Source organism: Aotus nancymaae, unplaced genomic scaffold, assembly GCF_030222135.1.
Source record: "Aotus nancymaae isolate 86718 unplaced genomic scaffold, 86718_ANA_hifiasm-v0.15.2.pri h1tg000011l, whole genome shotgun sequence".
In the NCBI taxonomy this organism is placed as follows: Eukaryota; Metazoa; Chordata; class Mammalia; order Primates; family Aotidae; genus Aotus; species Aotus nancymaae.
This window is the reverse complement of record NW_026988422.1, coordinates 72043140-72061057: the sequence shown is the minus strand read 5'-3', so window position 1 is coordinate 72061057 and position 17918 is coordinate 72043140. Positions and strand designations below refer to the sequence as shown.

The window sequence follows — 17918 nt, the reverse complement described above, 5'->3', positions numbered from 1 at the left end:
GGTTTCTGCTGAGAGGTCTACTGTTAGTCTGATGGGCTCTCCTTTGTAGGTGACCTGACTTTTATCTCTGTTGGCCCTTAACATTTTTTCCTTCATTTTGACCTTGGAGAATCTGATGATTATATGTTAGGGGTTGATCTTCTCATGGAGTATCTTACTGGGGTTCTCTGGATTTCCTGAATTTGAATATTGGTCTGTCTTGTTAGGTTGGGTAAGTTCTCCTGAATGATATCCTGAAGTATATTTTACAACTTTGTTGTATTTAGTTACCCCATTTGGTCATAGGTTCAGTCTCTCTCCATAATCCCATAATTCTCAGAGGTTTTGTTCATTCCCTTTTTTCCTCTAATCTTGTCTGCCTATCTTATTTCAGCCAAATAGTCTTCAGGCTCTAAAATTCTTTCCTCTTCTTGGTCTATTCAGTTATTGATACTTGTGGTTGCATTGTAACATTCTTGTGTTGTGTTTTTCAGCATCATCAGGTCATTTATGTTCCCCTCTAAACTGGTTATTCTGGTTATTCTGGTTAACAGTTCCTATAATGTTTCATCATAGTTCTTAGCTTCTTTACATTGGGTTAGGACATGTTCCTTTAGCTCAGCAAGTTTCATTATTATCCACCTTCTGAAGCCTGTTTCTGTCAATTCATCCATCTCAGCCTTCGCCCAGCTCTGTGCCCTTGCTGAAGAGGTGTTGTAATAATTTGAAAGAGAAGAGGCACTCTGGCTTTTTGCGTTTTCAGCAATTTTTCATTAATTCTGTCTCATCTTTGTGAGTTTATCTAGCTTCAATCTTTGAGGCTGCTGAACTTTGGATGGGGTTTTTGTGGGGACTTTTTTGTTGATGCTCTTATTGTTGTTGCTTTGTTTGTTGGTTTGTTTTTCTTTTAACAATCGGGCCCCTCTTCCATAGGACTGCTTAGGTTTGCTGGGGGTCCACTCCAGACCATCTTTGGCTAGGTTCCTTCCACACCTCAAGGTGTCACCAGTGGAGGCTGCAGAACAATAAAGGTGGCTGCCTGCTCCTTCCCCTGGGATCTCTGTCCCAGATAGTCACTGAACTGATACCAGCAGGAATACTCCTGTGTAAGGTGTGTGTGGTGACCCCTGTTGGGGTGGTCTCACCCAGTCAGGAGGTACAGGATCCAGGACCCACTTAATGAAACACTCTGACTGCCCCTTGGCAGAGGGGGTGCATTGCACTGGGGGAATTCCCACTCGTTCTGACTTCCCAGATTCTTCAGAGCCAGCAGAGGGAAAGACTAAGTCTGCTGATCCGTGGAGACCATGGATGCCCCTCCCCCCAGGAGCTCAGCCCCAGGGAGATCAGAGTTCTGTCTACAAACCTCTGGCTGGAGTTGCTGAAATTCCTGGAGGGAGGCCCTGCCCAGTGAGGAGGGATGGTTCAGGGTCAGACCTAAAGAGGCAGTCCAACCACTGTCTGCCACAGCCTCTGTGCTGCACTGTGGTGAATTCCTCCTGGGTCTAAACTGTTCATTTTCCCAGGCACCAGCAGGGGAGAAATGGCAGACTGGAGCTGCAATGATGGCTGCTGCCTCTCCCCGAGGGAACCCAGTCATTTTAGGTAGCAGGCCGCCAAAGTGTTGACTACCAAGGAACTTGGTAGTTTTTGGCAGTCCCCAGCCAAGTAGGCACTGACAATCTGCATAACTCTGTGTTTGGGACCCAAGGCCCTGGTGGCATGGGCTCATTAGGTCGTGATCTCCTGATCCACAAGTTGCACAGATCCATGGAAAAGGTATGGTTTCCTGGGCAGGGTAGCACAGTCACTCACTGCCTCTCTTGGTTGGGAGTGGGAGCTCCCCTTTCCCGTGCAGCTCCCAAGTGAGCCATTGCTCCACCCTGCTTTTCCTCACTCTGTGGGTCATGCCAACCACCTCGTCAGTCCTAATGAGATAACCTGCATACCTCAGTTGCTGGTGCAGGATTCACTTGCTGTTTTTGTTCTTCTCCATGGGAGCCTCTGACCACAGCTGTTTCTAGTTGACCATCTTGGCCCCCCACCTTCCCAATGTGACTTTTTTACTCTGGTTTTCTGCTCCCCTTTTATTTTTGATACCTAAAACATTTTTCTTATTTTCCAATGATGTCAGCTATGAATTTAAAAGGATACTTACTATGTTAATCTTTGCTTAAACTTAACTTTCTACCTGCTTTATGCCTGCACCCAACCAGCAGAATAAGCATTGAGTAAAACAGGGAACTGTGATAATTGGCCTCACTACTGTTTTGTTTCTCTACCCCTCTTTTGTAGCAGAAGTCCTCAATATTGTTAAGGGTCCCTTCTCTGTGTGTTCACATGACAGTAGCTCCACAACCCACCCCAATTAGGCTTTTGTCCCTATTTGTCCATTTAACCTGCTGCCAATTTGTTGATCAGTTCTTGGTTCTCAGTGTATTCACCTCACAGCAATTTTTGACACAATTTATCATTTCTTTTTTTTTTTTAACTGAACTACTTTATGCACTTATCTCTGCAACTCGTGCATGTCAGTTTTTGCTCCCTACTTCACTGACTCCTTTTTTCTGTTTCCTTTGCTAGGTCTGTCTCTTCTTCCTGCATGCTGCATTTAGGAGTGCTTCAGGGCTTCTCCCAAGACTTTTCTTTTCATATGTACACTCACACTTTAGATTCAGTCTGTCACTGTCCAGTCAGAAGACAGAGACTTGTAGGGTTATTTGAACAGTGGGAATTTAATAAAAAGAATTGCTAACTAGTAAAAGGTGATTACCTACTGAAAAAGCCTTAGAGGGAGCCACCATAGAAAGCAGCCACCAACCCTAGTACTAAAAGAGAGTGAACAAACAAGTTAAAGAAGATTCAGACCTGTTTGGAAGTGGTGTGGCTGCCACCAGAACATTCAGTGAGCTTGTGGCAAAAAAGCTAGCCAGAGGGTGCAGCCCTCAGTGGAACAGTGAGAGTAGTCACTTGATGAAGGAGAAGCTTGCCAGAGGCAGCAGGCCAGAGCTGAATGGTCAGAACCATCGCTTGGTGAAGAGCTTAACCTAGGGCAAAACTCATTGAACTGAGAGGACTACTGCCAGAGAATCTTACTGAAGTCTGCAAATTGCAGCTAAATCGTTAGGGTGATGGTGGAGAAACTCCCTGGAAGAGGCAGTTGGGGCTGCCACTGTAGTGTCAGGCCCCCTTCATGCCAGTGCCCTGGCTGTGTAAAACAGCACACTGGAAGAAGGGAGTCACTTTTGGCCTTGTAGTGTCTCTGCAGCTCCCTCTGCTGGCAAAGTTTAGTGTCAGTCAGCTAGCAAAAAAAAAAAGTGTGAGGCCCAAAGAATGGTAGATATGGAACTGAGAGGCAAAAATTAATAACAAACACAATCTTTCCCTCTGGCTAATCAGCATCCACATGAACCTTTCTACACACCTTTGAACTTCAGTACAACCACAGAACTAACCTTATGTTTCTACCCAAAGAGATGCAGCTACCTTTGGTACAAGTGAAGTAGTTCTAACCACTAGAGAGAGAAGACATACAGTTCCAACAGTCATCATATGCATTACTGACTATATTAATTATCTCAAACTTAATCACAGTCTTACTGAATATTCTTTTACCTTAACACAAAATTGTTAAGTTAACCTCCAACAAACTCGTATAAAATACTGTAAAGGAGAGAAAAGTGAAATAGTTAATATGCACAAATAAAAATATACATATAACAAACATTTATGCAAAGTTAGTATAGTCTTCATTTCTATTACTGGTCATAAGGCTGTAGTTGATATCTATAACATCTTTCTTCCACTACCCATTTCATATTTTTCTTGTCCTTAGCCACAACCCCAGGTGATTGTGGTGATGTAACTGGTGGGTGACCCAAACCTTCATTACTGAAGCATCTGAAGAAATCCCCTTTTTCCCCTAGTTGCTGTCATTTTCCATTAAGCTTTACCATTGATCATGGTGGGACTAAGAGGTGTCCCAGCAAATTCCTGTGTTCCAGACAGCCTCTTTGCTTTCATTATGTAGTAGCAACTCAGTTCCCCTTTGTAATCAGGATCAATCACGCCAGCCAGAAGAGTAATACCTTCATTCTTTTTCTGTTGGTTTAGTGACATAAGGAGCCCCACCATGGCTAGGTGGCAGTCTCATCTTCCAATGCAATGGAACTATTGTTATATCTCCGAGTAGAAACATTCCCCCTGTTCTTGGAAGCTAAGGCTCTGAATCAACAGGGTTCAGAGTTACCAGGAGGCAAAACAAATTGTGCAAATTGATTATTAGATATAATAGAAGAGCCATTCTCAATTTCATCTTTCGATTTCCAGACCCCTGAATTCTGGCTATGAGGTAGACAGCACTCTATAATGGTTTATAATTCAGAGCTTACACTGCATCCTATAAAACAGATACCCAGTCTTTTGAGGTGTTGTTCCCCAAATGGTGCCACATATAAGTCTTCAGTTAGGAAATGAGGGTATGTGATAGAACCAGTTAATTCCAAGAGTATGCGCCTAATGCTACACATTCTTTGCTATGAAATGAATTCCTTTGTCAGAAGTGTGAATTCTGTGATGGTAGTTAAGGCATCCTGTGTGTCCATGGATGGTGATGCTAGTAGAAACATTATGATAAGGGAAAGCAAATCCAGAATTCATGTCTATTCTACTGAGTGTAAATCTTTGCCTCCTCCATAGCAAAAGAGGTCCAGTGTAACTAGCATGCCATTAAGTAGCTGGCTTGTCTTCCTGGAGGAATGGTGCCATATCCGAGGTTCCATTAATCTTTTCTGTTAATAGATTAGACAGTCAGCAGTAGTGATAGCAAGATCAACCTTGCCAAGAAGTCCACATTTTTTTAGCCCAGTCATAGACTCTGCCCTTGCCACCACTGTGAGCCCACTGGGCAAGTGCTGGGTAGCTAGGAAAAGAGGCTGACTGATATTCTCAGAGAGTATCATTTTTTTTCATCTGATTATTGAGAGCCTCCTCTGTATTGGATACTTTGATGAGTATTTTCTAGAACACAAATCTTCATGGCCTGTCCCAAGAATTTCATCCACACATCTATTTTCTATATTTCCTTGTCTCTAATATTTTATTCCTGTTTCTTCCAAGTCCCTATCATTCATCCAAATTGTTAGCAATTACTAATGAACCAGTGTAAATCTGCACATGAGGTCATCTCTCACCTCAAAGTAGAAAACCAAGTAGACTTCTTGAAGTGCTGCCCATTGGGAGATTTTACCTTCACTGCTATTTTTGGGGGGTCACTTCCGAGTGGGGCTGTAATGCTTTAGGTACCAACATATCAATAGAAACTTAAGTCTGACTCAGGAGATCAAAACCATCCTGGCTAACATGGTGCAACCCCATCTCAAAAATACAAAAAAACAAATTAGCCAGGTGTGGTGGCACTTGCCTGTAATCTCAGCTACTCGGGAGGCTGAGGCAGGAGAATCACTTGAACCCAGGAGGCGGAGGTTGCAGGGAGCCGAAATTGCAGCACTGCACCCCAGCCTGGGTGACAGAGTGAGACTTTGTCTCAAAAACAAACAAACAAACAAAAAACAGAAACAAAAAAAAGAAACTTAAGTCTGACTTAGAATTTTTTCTTCTGTAGTGAACTGATCATAAGAAACACCCATGAGGCCGTAAAGACTGAGTAGGAAGAGGCATTGCAGCAGAAATTTTTGAAGGATTTTGAGGCACCTGTTCATGTAAATTACTTGTAACTTCCAGACCTTTCAAGCTTGATCTTTTCTACTTGATATATTGCTGCCGTGCATACCCAATCTCTGGCTTGGTTGGTCGTGTAACTTCCAGTTCATGATAGGAAGCTCAGGACACGTAGTTACCTGCTATCCTGTAGTTAGGCATTTGCTCTCTAATAAGGTCTGGTAGCAAGCAAGAAGCTGCTTCTCAAAAGGAAAATAATTATCCATAAAGGAGGACATAGATTTGCTCTCAAGTCCTACAGTTCTGCGGTATGATTCTCCTTTTGTAGCCTCCAGAGAATCTATAGAGCATTTCTATTTACCATAGACACTTTGAGTATGATTAGATCTACTGGATCATAGGCCCAAGAGGAAGACTAGCTTGTCTTCTTTTTCTCTGGTCCTCACTGGAAGCTGGAAGCCTTGTAAGTGACTTGGTAGATGGGTAGAAGCAGCCACTCAGTGTGGCATATGTTGCTTTCAAAAGACCTACCAAACATTTTGCTCATTTTGTTCACAGCAGGCAGTGGCAGATACAGTGACGTGTCTTTCACCTTGTAGAGAATATCTTGACATACATCAGATCGCTGGACACCCAGAAACTTCACTGAGGTTGCAGATCCCTGAATTTTTGTCAGGGATTACCTGCTACTCTCTTGATTCACATATCTTACTAAGGTTTCTAAAGTACTTGTTGCTGCCTGTTCTCCAGATCCACTTAACATAATGTCATCAATGTTGTGGGCCATGTAATGGTTTGTGGAATGTCAAGGATATCTGTGGATGGTATTATGGCAGAGAACAGAGAATTGAAAATAGTCCCGAGGCAAGGCTCTGAAGGTGTACTCAGGTATAAGCCAGGTGAAGACAAATGGCATCTACTGATCCTTACAAATTAACATGGAGAGAAAAACATTAACCAGGGCAGTAGCTGCATAACAAATGCTAGGGGCTGTATTGATTTGTTCCAGGATAGATACTACATTTGGAAGAATGGCTTTCAGTTGGAGCCACCATCTGAGTAAATTTATTATCCATAGTTATTATCTCAAATTAGTCTAAATTCAGCATATACCCAACAGGCAAGTTTACGTGGTAATGTGGTAGGTATTTGGACTCCTGCGTATTTCAGGTCTGTGGTGGTGTTATTGATTTTTGCAATTCTCAGGCTCGAGGTTTTGTTTCTGGTTTTTTGCCTTGGAAGGGAGGAGAATTTCTAGGGGTTTTCACTTAGTTCTTATTATAATCACTCTTACCCCATGGATAATAGAGCCAATGTGGAGGAGTCTACCAGTTGCCACATATATCTATTTTAATTCAGGAATTGGATGGGTTCCACAGACTGTTTTGGCCTACTGTGATTGAAACTTGGCTTAAGACTCCATCTGTCACAAGATCACCATAAGCTCCCACTTTGACTGGTATACAGCAGCAGCATTTTATGTTCCCAAGAATTATCAATTCAGAGCCTATGTCTAGTGTCTAGTAATCCCTGAAAATCTGAGCATTTCAGTTTCCCCAGTTCACCATTATTCTATAATAAGCAGCTACAGAGTCCTCAAAGAAAGATATTATTATAGACTTGGTGGTAGTGCTACTTGGTCCTTCCTTATTGTCTGGCCTTTTCTTCAATCAAGGAGCTCTAAGTGTTTGAATTGGCTTAGGTGTGAAAACTGAGAATCCGTGATTCTCCATTATGGTGATTTAATTTGAGTCAGGTTTCTAGTCACCAGGTATGGAGGTTTCTCTATTAAATAAATCAAACATTCATCTAGTAGCCTACCCATCTACTTCATTCCTAAATAAACGTGATTCGTTACCCACCAACAGGAGTCTCCACAGGCTAAAACATTCTGATTATCACTACATTCCTCCTGTCCTTTTCTGTGAAAGCATCTACCTTTACAAAATCAGGAGGCAGGCTGGTTAAGTGCTGCTACTTAGCCTCTGCTTCTCCATGATTATCTCGGTTAAATCAGGGAGGCTATGACAATGGCAACATCTCCTATGGCAGGGGTGTCCAATCTTTTGGCTTCCCTGGGCCACATTGGAAGAAGAATTGTCTTGGACCACATGTAAAATAACACCAACGATAGCTGATGAGTTAAATCGCAAAACAAAATCTGATGATGTTTTAAGAAAGCTTACAAATTTGTGTTGGGTCATACTCAAAGTCATCCTCGCTTGCGTGCCACCCATGGGTCACAGGTTGGACAAACTTGTACTATGGTCATTTATGTATGAGAACAGTCACAGAACCTTTTGAGATGCAGATGCTGCCCTTAATATATTTTCCAATGTATTAGTGAACGGACTATTTTCTAGACTTTCTTGGGGGATGTAGTTGGTAGATTGGTGTGCAGGTTGCATATGAAAAATCTATTCAAGGCTGGGCACAGTGGCTCACACCTATAATCCCAGCACTTTTGGAGGCCGAGGCAAGCAGATCACCTGAGGTCAGGAGTTCGAGACCAGCCTGAGCAACATGGAGAAACCCCATCTCTACTAAAAAGACAAAAGTAGCCAGGTGTGATGGCACATGCCTGTAATCCCAGCTACTTGGGAGGCTGAGGCAAGAGAATCGCTTGAACACAGGAGGTGAAGGTTGTGGTGAGCCAAGATCGCAGCATTGCACTCCAGCCTGGGCAACAAGAATAAAACTTCGTTTCCAAAAAGAAAAAGAAAAGTCTTCTTTTTTTGACTAGAAAAATCTACAAACATTCTTACCTCCCTAAGCTTTTAGATTCATTCCTCTCCATCAGGTGTCAGCCCATGGGTCAAAGCCAGCCCACCTCTTGATTTTGTAAATAAAGTTTTATGGGCGTAGCCGGTGCCTGCGCCGTCTGCTCCACCTCGCTTCTCCTCTCCTGGCCGAGGCCCGGGGGTCAGAGCGAGAAGCGGGGACTGTGTTCCGACGCAAGCTGATGGCTCTGGACTACCACAACCCCTCTGGCTTCAACTGCAAAGATGAAACAGAATTTAGAAACTTCATTGTTTGGCTTGAAGACAAGAAAATCAGACACTACAAGATTGAAGACCGAGGTAATTTAAGAAACATCCACAGCAGTGATTGGCCCAAGTTCTTTGAAAAGTATCTCAGAGATGTTAACTGTCCTTTCAAGATTCAAGAGTGACAAGAAGCCATTGACTGGCTTCTTGGTTTAACTGTTAGACTTGAATACGGAGATAATGCTGAAAAATACAAGGACTTAGTTAGTACCTGATAATGCAAAAACTGCCGACAATGCAACTAAAAATGCAGAACCATTGATCAATTTGGATGTAAATAATCCTGATTTTAAGGCTGGTGTGATGGCTTTGGCTAACCTGCTTCAGATTCAACGTCATGATGATTACCTGGTAATGCTTAAGGCAATTCGAATTTTGGTTCTGGAGCGCCTGACACAGGATGCAGTTGCTAAGGCAAATCAAACAAAAGAGGGCTTGCCTGTTGCTTTAGACAAACATATTTTGCTTTTGACACGGGGGATGCAGTTCTTAATGAAGCTGCTCAAATTCTGCGATTGCTGCATATAGAAGAGCTCAGAGAGCTACAGACAAAAATCAATGAAGCCATAGTAGCTGTTCAGGCAATAATTACTGATCCAAAGACAGACCACAGACTGGGAAAAGTTGGAAGATGAACGCTTCAGGACTTCTGCTTCTCACCTACTTAGTACAGTTGGGAACCATGTACACTTCTGGCATGTTTGGAAATCAAAATGTCACATTCTCGGCGGAGGAAGCCCAGAAAATTGGGTATGTTCTAGAGATTTACCACCATTGCTTTTTTCTTTAATAAAGTTTAGGAAAGTAGAATTTTTATTAAAAAATAAAAAATAAAGTTTTACGGAATCACAGCCATACCCATTCATTTATGTATCATCTAGGGCTGCTTTCACACTATAATAGCAGAGCTGAGTATTTGTGACAGAGACCATATGGTGCACAAAGTTAAAATATTTGCTATTTGGTTCTTTAGGAAAATGTTTGCTGATCTCTGTCCTAGAGTATGCTGGAGTTTGACCCACGTTGAGTCTAGTAACAGCAAAGGAGTGGTTATGGTGATTCTTCAGAAAGATGAGCATTTCCCTGCAAGGCAACTGCCCCAGAAGGTCAGACTGCTCAGAAACAGGGAAAGCAAGCTATTTGCACTGGAAAATGAGACTCAGAATAACACAGAAGTTTGAGTTTATCAGCTTTATTTAAGTCCAACCAGATATCCCCATTCCAAGCTTCAGAGTGCCCAGTTAGTGCCCTGACATTCATATAAAAAACTTGGTAAGGCTGTCAATTCAATTGACATTGTCAATTTGAAACTCACACAATTAAATTTGTGTTTAATGTTTAGTGATATCAGTCCTGTGGTTTTAAGATGCCAGAGATTATTTTAGACTTGCCATGGAAACATTCTCTGCTTAAACCACAACTCGTGCTGATAGTTTAAAGACCTGAGTTTTACTTATTTCTGTGAATGTTTCACACTGTCAGTAAAATCTATTGCACACCACAGTCCTTATAATCATCATTATGGTAATGCTAAGGGCAGCAACCTTGTGGGCTCCCAAGGCGCTTAGCTCAGTAGACACTTTATCATAATCAACAATAGGAGATAACTTGATTAATTGTGATGCCAATGTATACCTTGGGTTGTTAGCATTCCATTTCCCATTGGTAAGGACTCAGCACTGTGCTCAAGCCCAATGGGATGACTAAGCCAATCCACCTTTGCTGGTCTATCTCCGGAGACCACTTCAGTACCAATTCTATATCTGTCAAGAAACAGAAATTACCCCCAGTAATTTGAACAGAGAAAATTTAATACGACATGTTAACTCATTGAAGGTGGTTTAAAAAGGTGTAAAAGAGGATTCCAAAGGGTGTCACTCATAGGCTGACACCTGTTGGAGAGGAATAAATCTAAAAGCTTAGGGAGGTAAGAATGTTTTAATAGATTTTTCATATGTAACTCAGAAGTAGCAACTGCAGAAAGCAGCTCCTACCCATAAGACTAATGAAAAATGAACCTCATGGAGGGGAAGGATGGGCTTTCCTCTCCACCCTAGGATGAGATTCAGATCTCTTTGTAGAGTATCTAGGTGCCACAGAAAAGCACAACCTGCCAATGGTAAAGAAATGTGCCAGAGGACATGGGCCAAAGCTGATCTAGGAAATCTGCTGTGGTTGCAGAGACCCTCCCTCCCAGGCCCCCTACTCCCAACCCCTCACCCTCACACCCTCCATTGACCCTCTGGCTCCAGCACATGGTAAGAAGGAAGAAGTCTTTTCCTTGTGCTTTGGCCTTGCAGTGTCCCTCCAGTATATCTACTGGCAAAAATCAAGTCAGCTAGCAAGGGAAAACATATCTACAGGATTCAGCTTCAGTATCACATAGCAGGAAAAAGAAGGCTGGATTTGGAGCTGAGAGGAAATCAATTAATAACAAATTCTTAACCAGTTTATGGTTGTAACTATTATCTGTGTGCGACTGTGTCCCTTATTATATCCCATCTGTTCTTCTCCCTTGAGTTCCTGGAAAGGATTAATATACTAAATTGTCTCCTTCATGTCTTCACTTGAACTTCTCATAGGCATCTTTAACTTAATTTGTACAGAACTAAGCACTGGTTCCTCCTCTAGTTTATCCCATCTCAGTAAATGGCATCACCACTCAAGCAAAAACATGCCCTTGACTTACCTTTCACTCCACATCCAGCTGGTCAAGTCCTCCCAGCTCTGCCTTTGAAATATATCCAAATCTTTCATCTTCTCATCACCTCCACTACTGCCACCCTGCTCCAGGTCATCATCATCTCTTGACTCTCAAATCTGAGAAATTACATCTTAGATTTCTTCATTTCCAATATATGCTTGATAATTAAATGACTACTTGTTCTCAATTTATTCTATAACTTTTCATTCTGTGTATACCCTGTCCTTTCCTCATCAGATTTCATACAAGATACCAAAATCCTTAGGGCTTTTGAATATGCCTGCTGCAACTCTTGCTGTTAGGGTAAGCCCATTTTTTTTTGTGTTTACCAATGCAGCACTAACCCTTACTTTTACAAATTAATGTTAACATCATTAATGATATTAATGAATATCATTCTATCATTAATAAAATTAATATTAATATTTCATATGTGGTTTTGAAACTTATATAGATAGATCTTCCTACCTTAAACTAATAATGGCCTATTACCAGATTTTTAAAAATATTTTATAGGCCGGGCACAGAGGCTCACGCCTGTAATCCCAGCACTTTGGGAGGCCGAGGCAGGTGGATCACCTGAGGTCAGGAGTTTGGGACCAGCCTGACCAACATGGCGAAACCCCATCTCTACTAAAAGTACAAAAGTAGCCAGGCCTGGTGACACATGCCTGTAATCCCAGCTACTTGGGAGGCTGAGCCAGGAGAATTGCTTGAACTTGGGATACGAAGGTTGCAGTGAATTGAGATTGTGCCATTGTGCTCCAACCTGAGCAACAATAGTGAAACTCCATCTCAAAAAAAAATTATGAAGATGACTTATTTCTTGAATTTCTGTTTTGTTAGAAAGAAGCTACAAAGGTAAAACCTACTCTACAAAAAAAAAAAAAAAAAACTTCCACATACGTCATTGGCTTTTTATGTTACTTTAAATCTCTCATTCTTTTTCATCAACTTAATTTCTTTTAAGGTAAATATTAGAATTCCGTAACATTGACTTCTATAGAAAACTTTATCTGTATCTCTTGACCCCTTTTTAATATTGATTTGAGGCCATAATAAAGAGGCAACCTTTTTAAAATAAAAGATTATTTTAGCAAATACTTTTTTTTTTTTTTTTAAATGGAGTCTCACTCCGTTGCCAGGCTGGAGTGCAGTGGCTCAATCTCTGCTCACTGCAACCTCTGCCTCCCAGGTTCAAGCGATTCTCCTGCCTTGGAGTCCTGAGTAGCTGGGACCACAGGTATGCGCCATGATGCCTAGCTATTTTTTTGTATTTTTAGTAGAAACGGGGTTTCACCATGTTGGCCAGGATGGTCTCAATCTCCTGATCTCATGATCCACCTGTCTTGGCCTCCCAAAGTGCTGGATTACAGGCTTGAGCCACTGCGCCTGGCCCTAAAAGATTTTTTTTTTTTTTTTTTTTTGAGACAAGGTCTCACTCTGTAACCCAGGCTGGAGTGCAGTGGTGCAATCATAGCTCACTGCAGCCTCAACCTCCTGGGCTCAAACAGTCCTCCTGCCTCAGCCTCCTGAGTAAGTGAGACTACAGGTGTGTGCCACCATGCCTGGCTATTTATTTATTTACTTACTTACTTGCCTTCCCTTCCCTCTTCCCTCTTCCCTCTTGCCCCTTTCCCTTTGCTCCTTGCCCCTTCCCCCACCCTGCCTACTGGTAGAGATGTGGTCTTAAATGCCAGGGAATGTAGGCATGAGCCACCACACATGGCCCATACTTTTTTTAAATAAGGGAAAATTGCCTAATATACTCTTTCTCTTTCAGGTGGGAGGTGTTGCTGTTTTTCTCCTGATGGTAAAGCTTTAGCTGTAGGTCTTAACGATGGAAGCTTCTTGATGGCAAATGCAGATACTCTAGAGGATCTTGTGTCTTTTCATCACAGAAAAGATATGATTTCAGATATTCGATTTTCACCTGGTAAGATCCGTTGAAATTGTATTTGAGCATTAACTTGGGCCTTGCAGTGTGTAAATGTATCAGTGCATAATTTTTATTAACTGTTATTTTATTTCAGAACTTAACTTTTTTACTAGAAAAGGCAGTGTATAAAAGCCCTGTTACTAGATTAGAGCAAATATCTGTCTTAGTGTCAATTCTGTTACTAAATTTTTTGTGTGACTGGAGCCAGGATGCTTCTCTGAGCTTTTGTTTCCTCATTTGTGACATAAAAGGGGTTGGATTGCACTCATTTTACTCCATCAGTTTTCATGTATTCATTATCTACTACAAACCTACTGTAATGTAGCAATTACTAATGTTAAGGCAGAATTTACTTGTGTTGGTTTAGTTCCATGTTTTCTAAATTTAGAGGAAGTATTTTTGTTTAATACAAAGTATCAAAACTACATCATATAGTTTTTGACATTTGCTTGCCACTGAACTAATTTGTTACCCTAAAAAATTATTTTGTTAATTATACTTGAAAATATTATCATTTGTCACTTGACTTACCTGTCTTGTTATAATTTATGAAATAACTAAGATTTCTCCATAAAGAAAAGGAAAATTAACTCTAGTTGCAGAGTGTAAAAAAGTATTTCTGAAGATAGAAAATGTCAAGCAAATACGTTTCTGTTACAGGTTCTGGGAAATACCTGGCTGTAGCATCCCATGACAGCTTTATAGATATATACAATGTAATGAGTAGTAAACGAGTAGGAATATGCAAAGGAGCTACCAGTTACATAACTCATATTGATTGGGATATTAGAGGTAAGACTTTAAATAACTTAATATTTGATAAAAGTTTCATTTGATTTAGTATACCTATTTTAGAGAAGAAGAAAAGTGATTCAACAGATGAGTTCAAAAGCATTGGGAAAACAACCATTATTCTCAAAGTTGTTTTTTACTGTTTTACATCTGAAGATGAACACTATAGGGTTGAGACTTTTTCTTTTTTCTTTTATTTTTTTTGAGACAGGTCTCACTCTGTCACCCAGGTTGGAGTGCTGTGGTGCAATCACATCTCACTACAGCCTTGGCCTCCCGGGCTTTAATGATCCTCCCAACTCAGCCTCCTGAGTAGCTGGGACTATAGGCACACACCACCATGCCCAGCTAATTTTTAAATTTTTTGTAAAGACAAGGTCTCACTATATTGCCCATAACTCCTGGACTAAAGCAGTCTTTCCACCTTGGCATCCCAAAGTGCTGGGATTCTATGTGTGAGCCACTGCACCCAGCCTACACTTTTCAGTACTTCATCTAATATTCAAATAATACTACAGTAAGTGATTAGTTGTTTAATTTGTAATTTAAATATTATGCAAAAAATTGTTGTATAGATGTCTTGATCTTTGTCATATAAATTTGATATAAATAGAATAATAGAAATATTGGCCAGGTATGCTGGCTCACGCCTGCCATTCCAGTGCTTTGGGAGGCCAAGGCTGGAGGACTACTTGAGCCCAGGAGGTTGAAACCAGCCTGGGCAATAGAGTGAGACCCCATTCCTAAAAAAGTAAAATAAAATTTAAAAAGAAATGTTAATGAGGACTTTAAAGTCATTTTTCACATTGTTATGAAATATATTCTTTAATAATAGTCATAATCATGTAACATAAAGAACTTAATGAGTATCTTTGTATCTTTGCAGAATGCATGGCATATGATTGTATTTAATATGTTTGATAAATGTTAAATATTTTAAATGCTCTCTTTTTAAGGATTTTGTTTCATGTATTCAGCTATATAAATTAAGTATCATAAAGTTTTTCTAAATATTGTCAAACAGATATTTACACTTTAAAAAAATTCAACATTTGTTTCTAGGAGTTTTTTACATATGCATCACCAAAGAAATCATTTTTATGTATATGTTTATATATATTTTATATATATATATACACACACAAAATATCAAACCATTTATGAATTTAGTTAATTATTATGGAATTTTTAAAAATAAAATGCTCTTACTATATGTTGACTGCAGCAGAAAATGTTTTTTATATTTAAGCTGAATTTTTCTCATAAAACTTAAACATCATACTGATGATAAAGGTATATATTTTTTATATATGTAAATATTTTTAAAAATTTTTTTTAAGGAAAGCTTTTACAGGTCAACACTGGTGCTAAAGAACAATTATTCTTTGAAGCTCCCAGAGGGAAAAAACAAACCATCCCCAGCATGGAGGTAGGAAAATAGTGGTGCTTGTAGTGTTGTTTGTGTGAATAAGAGTGGCTGGAAAACTGATACCTACTTTCTATTATTTAGTTACAGGTGAACTCTGTTCTCAAATTATTAAAATAATGAATATTCTTGAGTGAGCTTATTTTATTGAGTCAGAATAGATAGGTAAAGGAAAAAATACTGTATTAATAAAAGGAGTCAGTGGGCATGGTGGCTCACGCCTGTAATCCCAGCACTTTGGAAGCTGAGGCAGGCAGATTGCTTGTGCTTAGGAGTTCAAGACCAGCCCAGGCACATGGTGAAACCCCATCTCTACAGAAAAATAGAACAGATTATCCAGGTGTGGTGGCATGTGCCTGTAGTCCCAGTTACTTGGGAGGCTGAGGTGGGAGGATTGCTTGAGCCTGGGAGGTGGAGGCTGCAGTGAGCCGTGTGCATGCCACTACACTCCAGCCTGGGTGACAAAGTGAGATACTGTATTAAAAAAAAAGAAAAAAGAATAAATCACATGTATGGCTAGCTACGCTCCAATTACTTTCCTCAAAAGACTAGAAGCATGAAATAGCAAATAGAAGATATGCCATCTATAGAATACTGCATATCTGCCTCATCCTTAGGACTCCATATGCCTAACATATATGTTGGCAGATTACTGTTTTAAAAAACAAAAAAAACAAGAAAAATTGTGTCGCATTTGTTCCTAACAATATTAACCTTTTTTACTAACTTGGCCTAGGAAGAGAGGCTCAACAGATTTAACATGAAAGTGGTTTAATGAAGAGAGAGATCACAAGTAAAAGTTCTAAATTTCTAGTAAGGGTTTAGTTGGAAAACATGCTTATAATGCATTATTAGAAATGTAAGAATCTTTCTTGATTATCCTAAAGCCAGAAAGAGTTTTATTTATTATTGCTATATTCTTAGCACCTAGAACACACAGTGGATATATAATTATATTCTGAATAATGCTATGTTAAAATTTTTCTACAGCAACTAGTAGACTCTGGGGAGCTACATAACCAAGACAACTAATAATTTAACCATTTTTTCATTAAAACTTTAATTTTACTTATGACACACATAATTACAAAGAAAAATGTTAACATTTTGGTTGTTAATATTTTAGGTTTGGATGATCTAAACATACAGCAATATTTTTCCTTTCTAGGTAGAAAAAATTGCTTGGGCATCATGGACAAGTGTACTTGGTTTATGCTGTGAAGGAATTTGGCCAGTAATTGGCGAAGTTACAGATGTAACTGCTTCTTGCCTCACCAATGACAAAATGGTTCTAGCTACTGGGGATGATTTGGGATTTGTGAAGTTATTTAGATATCCTACTAAAGTATGTGTTTTTCTTTAACTTTCCTAATGATCATACATTATGAAATCGTTAAGGTAATGTCTTGTCATAGCACTTCATTGTTATGAATTGTACATATGTAAAATGTAATGTTGTAATATGAAAGGTTCAGAATTATGTTTCATATCTATAGGTTTTAAGTATTATAATTTATGATCTCATATCTTAAGTTATGTATCATATCCTATAGTGTTTTTCAATATTGACTAATATAAATAACCCTTTTAAAAGAAGCATCTTGGCTGGGCACAGTGGCTCATGCCTATAATCCCACTACAGTACTTTGGGAGTCCGAGGTGGGAGGATCACTTGAGGCCAGGCATTCCAGACCAGCCTGGGAAGCATAGCAAGACCTCTCTACAAAACATAGAAAAAATTACCCAGGAATTGTGGTACATGCCTGTAATCCTAGCTACTCAAGAGGCTGAAGTGGGAGGATTGCTTGAGCCCAGGAGTTGGAGGCTACAGTGAGCTGTGTAGGATCATGTCATTGCACTCCAGCCTGAGTGGCAGAGCAAAACCCTATGTCCAAAAAACAAAAAAGAGAGAAAGAGAGAGAGACATTCCTTTCATCCCCAAAATTAACTTCAATAATGTGTCTAGTTTTTTGATTAAATATATACTATTAACAGTAAATATAAACTCTTTATAGTTATAGCTTCAAAGTTTAAGTTGTTTTAACCAATTAAATACAAAGTACTTATAATACTTATAAAATTAAGATAAACACTATTGATTTAATGTAATGAATAATTTTTTTGTTGTTGAAACCAAATAGTACAGATTTGGCATTCTATGTACCTATGCTACTGTGTGCTATGCAGTTACTTAATTCTTTTATCACTTCCCTCTGTTCAAACTACTGTAAAATATTAGGCTTTTCCTTAACACAGAAATAAAATTTATATATCAAATCCGGACACAATGCATTCGTTTCTCTCTCCCTCTTTTTTTTTTTTAGACAGGGTCTCTCTCTCTCTCTCTCTCTC

General features: G+C 39.8%; 1 protein-coding gene and 1 pseudogene across 5 annotated transcripts in view; both read left to right on the top strand.

The window, feature by feature from the left end:
* EML5 (EMAP like 5) overlaps positions 1–17918 on the top strand; it is a 206559-nt gene that overhangs the window by 140199 nt on the left and 48442 nt on the right. For 4 of the 5 annotated variants that reach the window (XM_021674953.2, XM_021674954.2, XM_021674952.2 and 1 more), the window contains exons 22-25: positions 13193–13345; positions 14009–14140; positions 15481–15569; positions 16735–16911. In XM_021674953.2, the coding sequence (XP_021530628.2) occupies positions 13193–13345; positions 14009–14140; positions 15481–15569; positions 16735–16911 (551 nt within the window). Of the gene's footprint in view, positions 1–11646; positions 11713–13192; positions 13346–14008; positions 14141–15480; positions 15570–16734; positions 16912–17918 lie in introns of those variants that run through there. The other variant, XM_064375123.1, reaches the window with a different exon arrangement.
* LOC105734087 (RNA transcription, translation and transport factor protein-like) lies at positions 1750–9542 on the top strand (annotated as a pseudogene).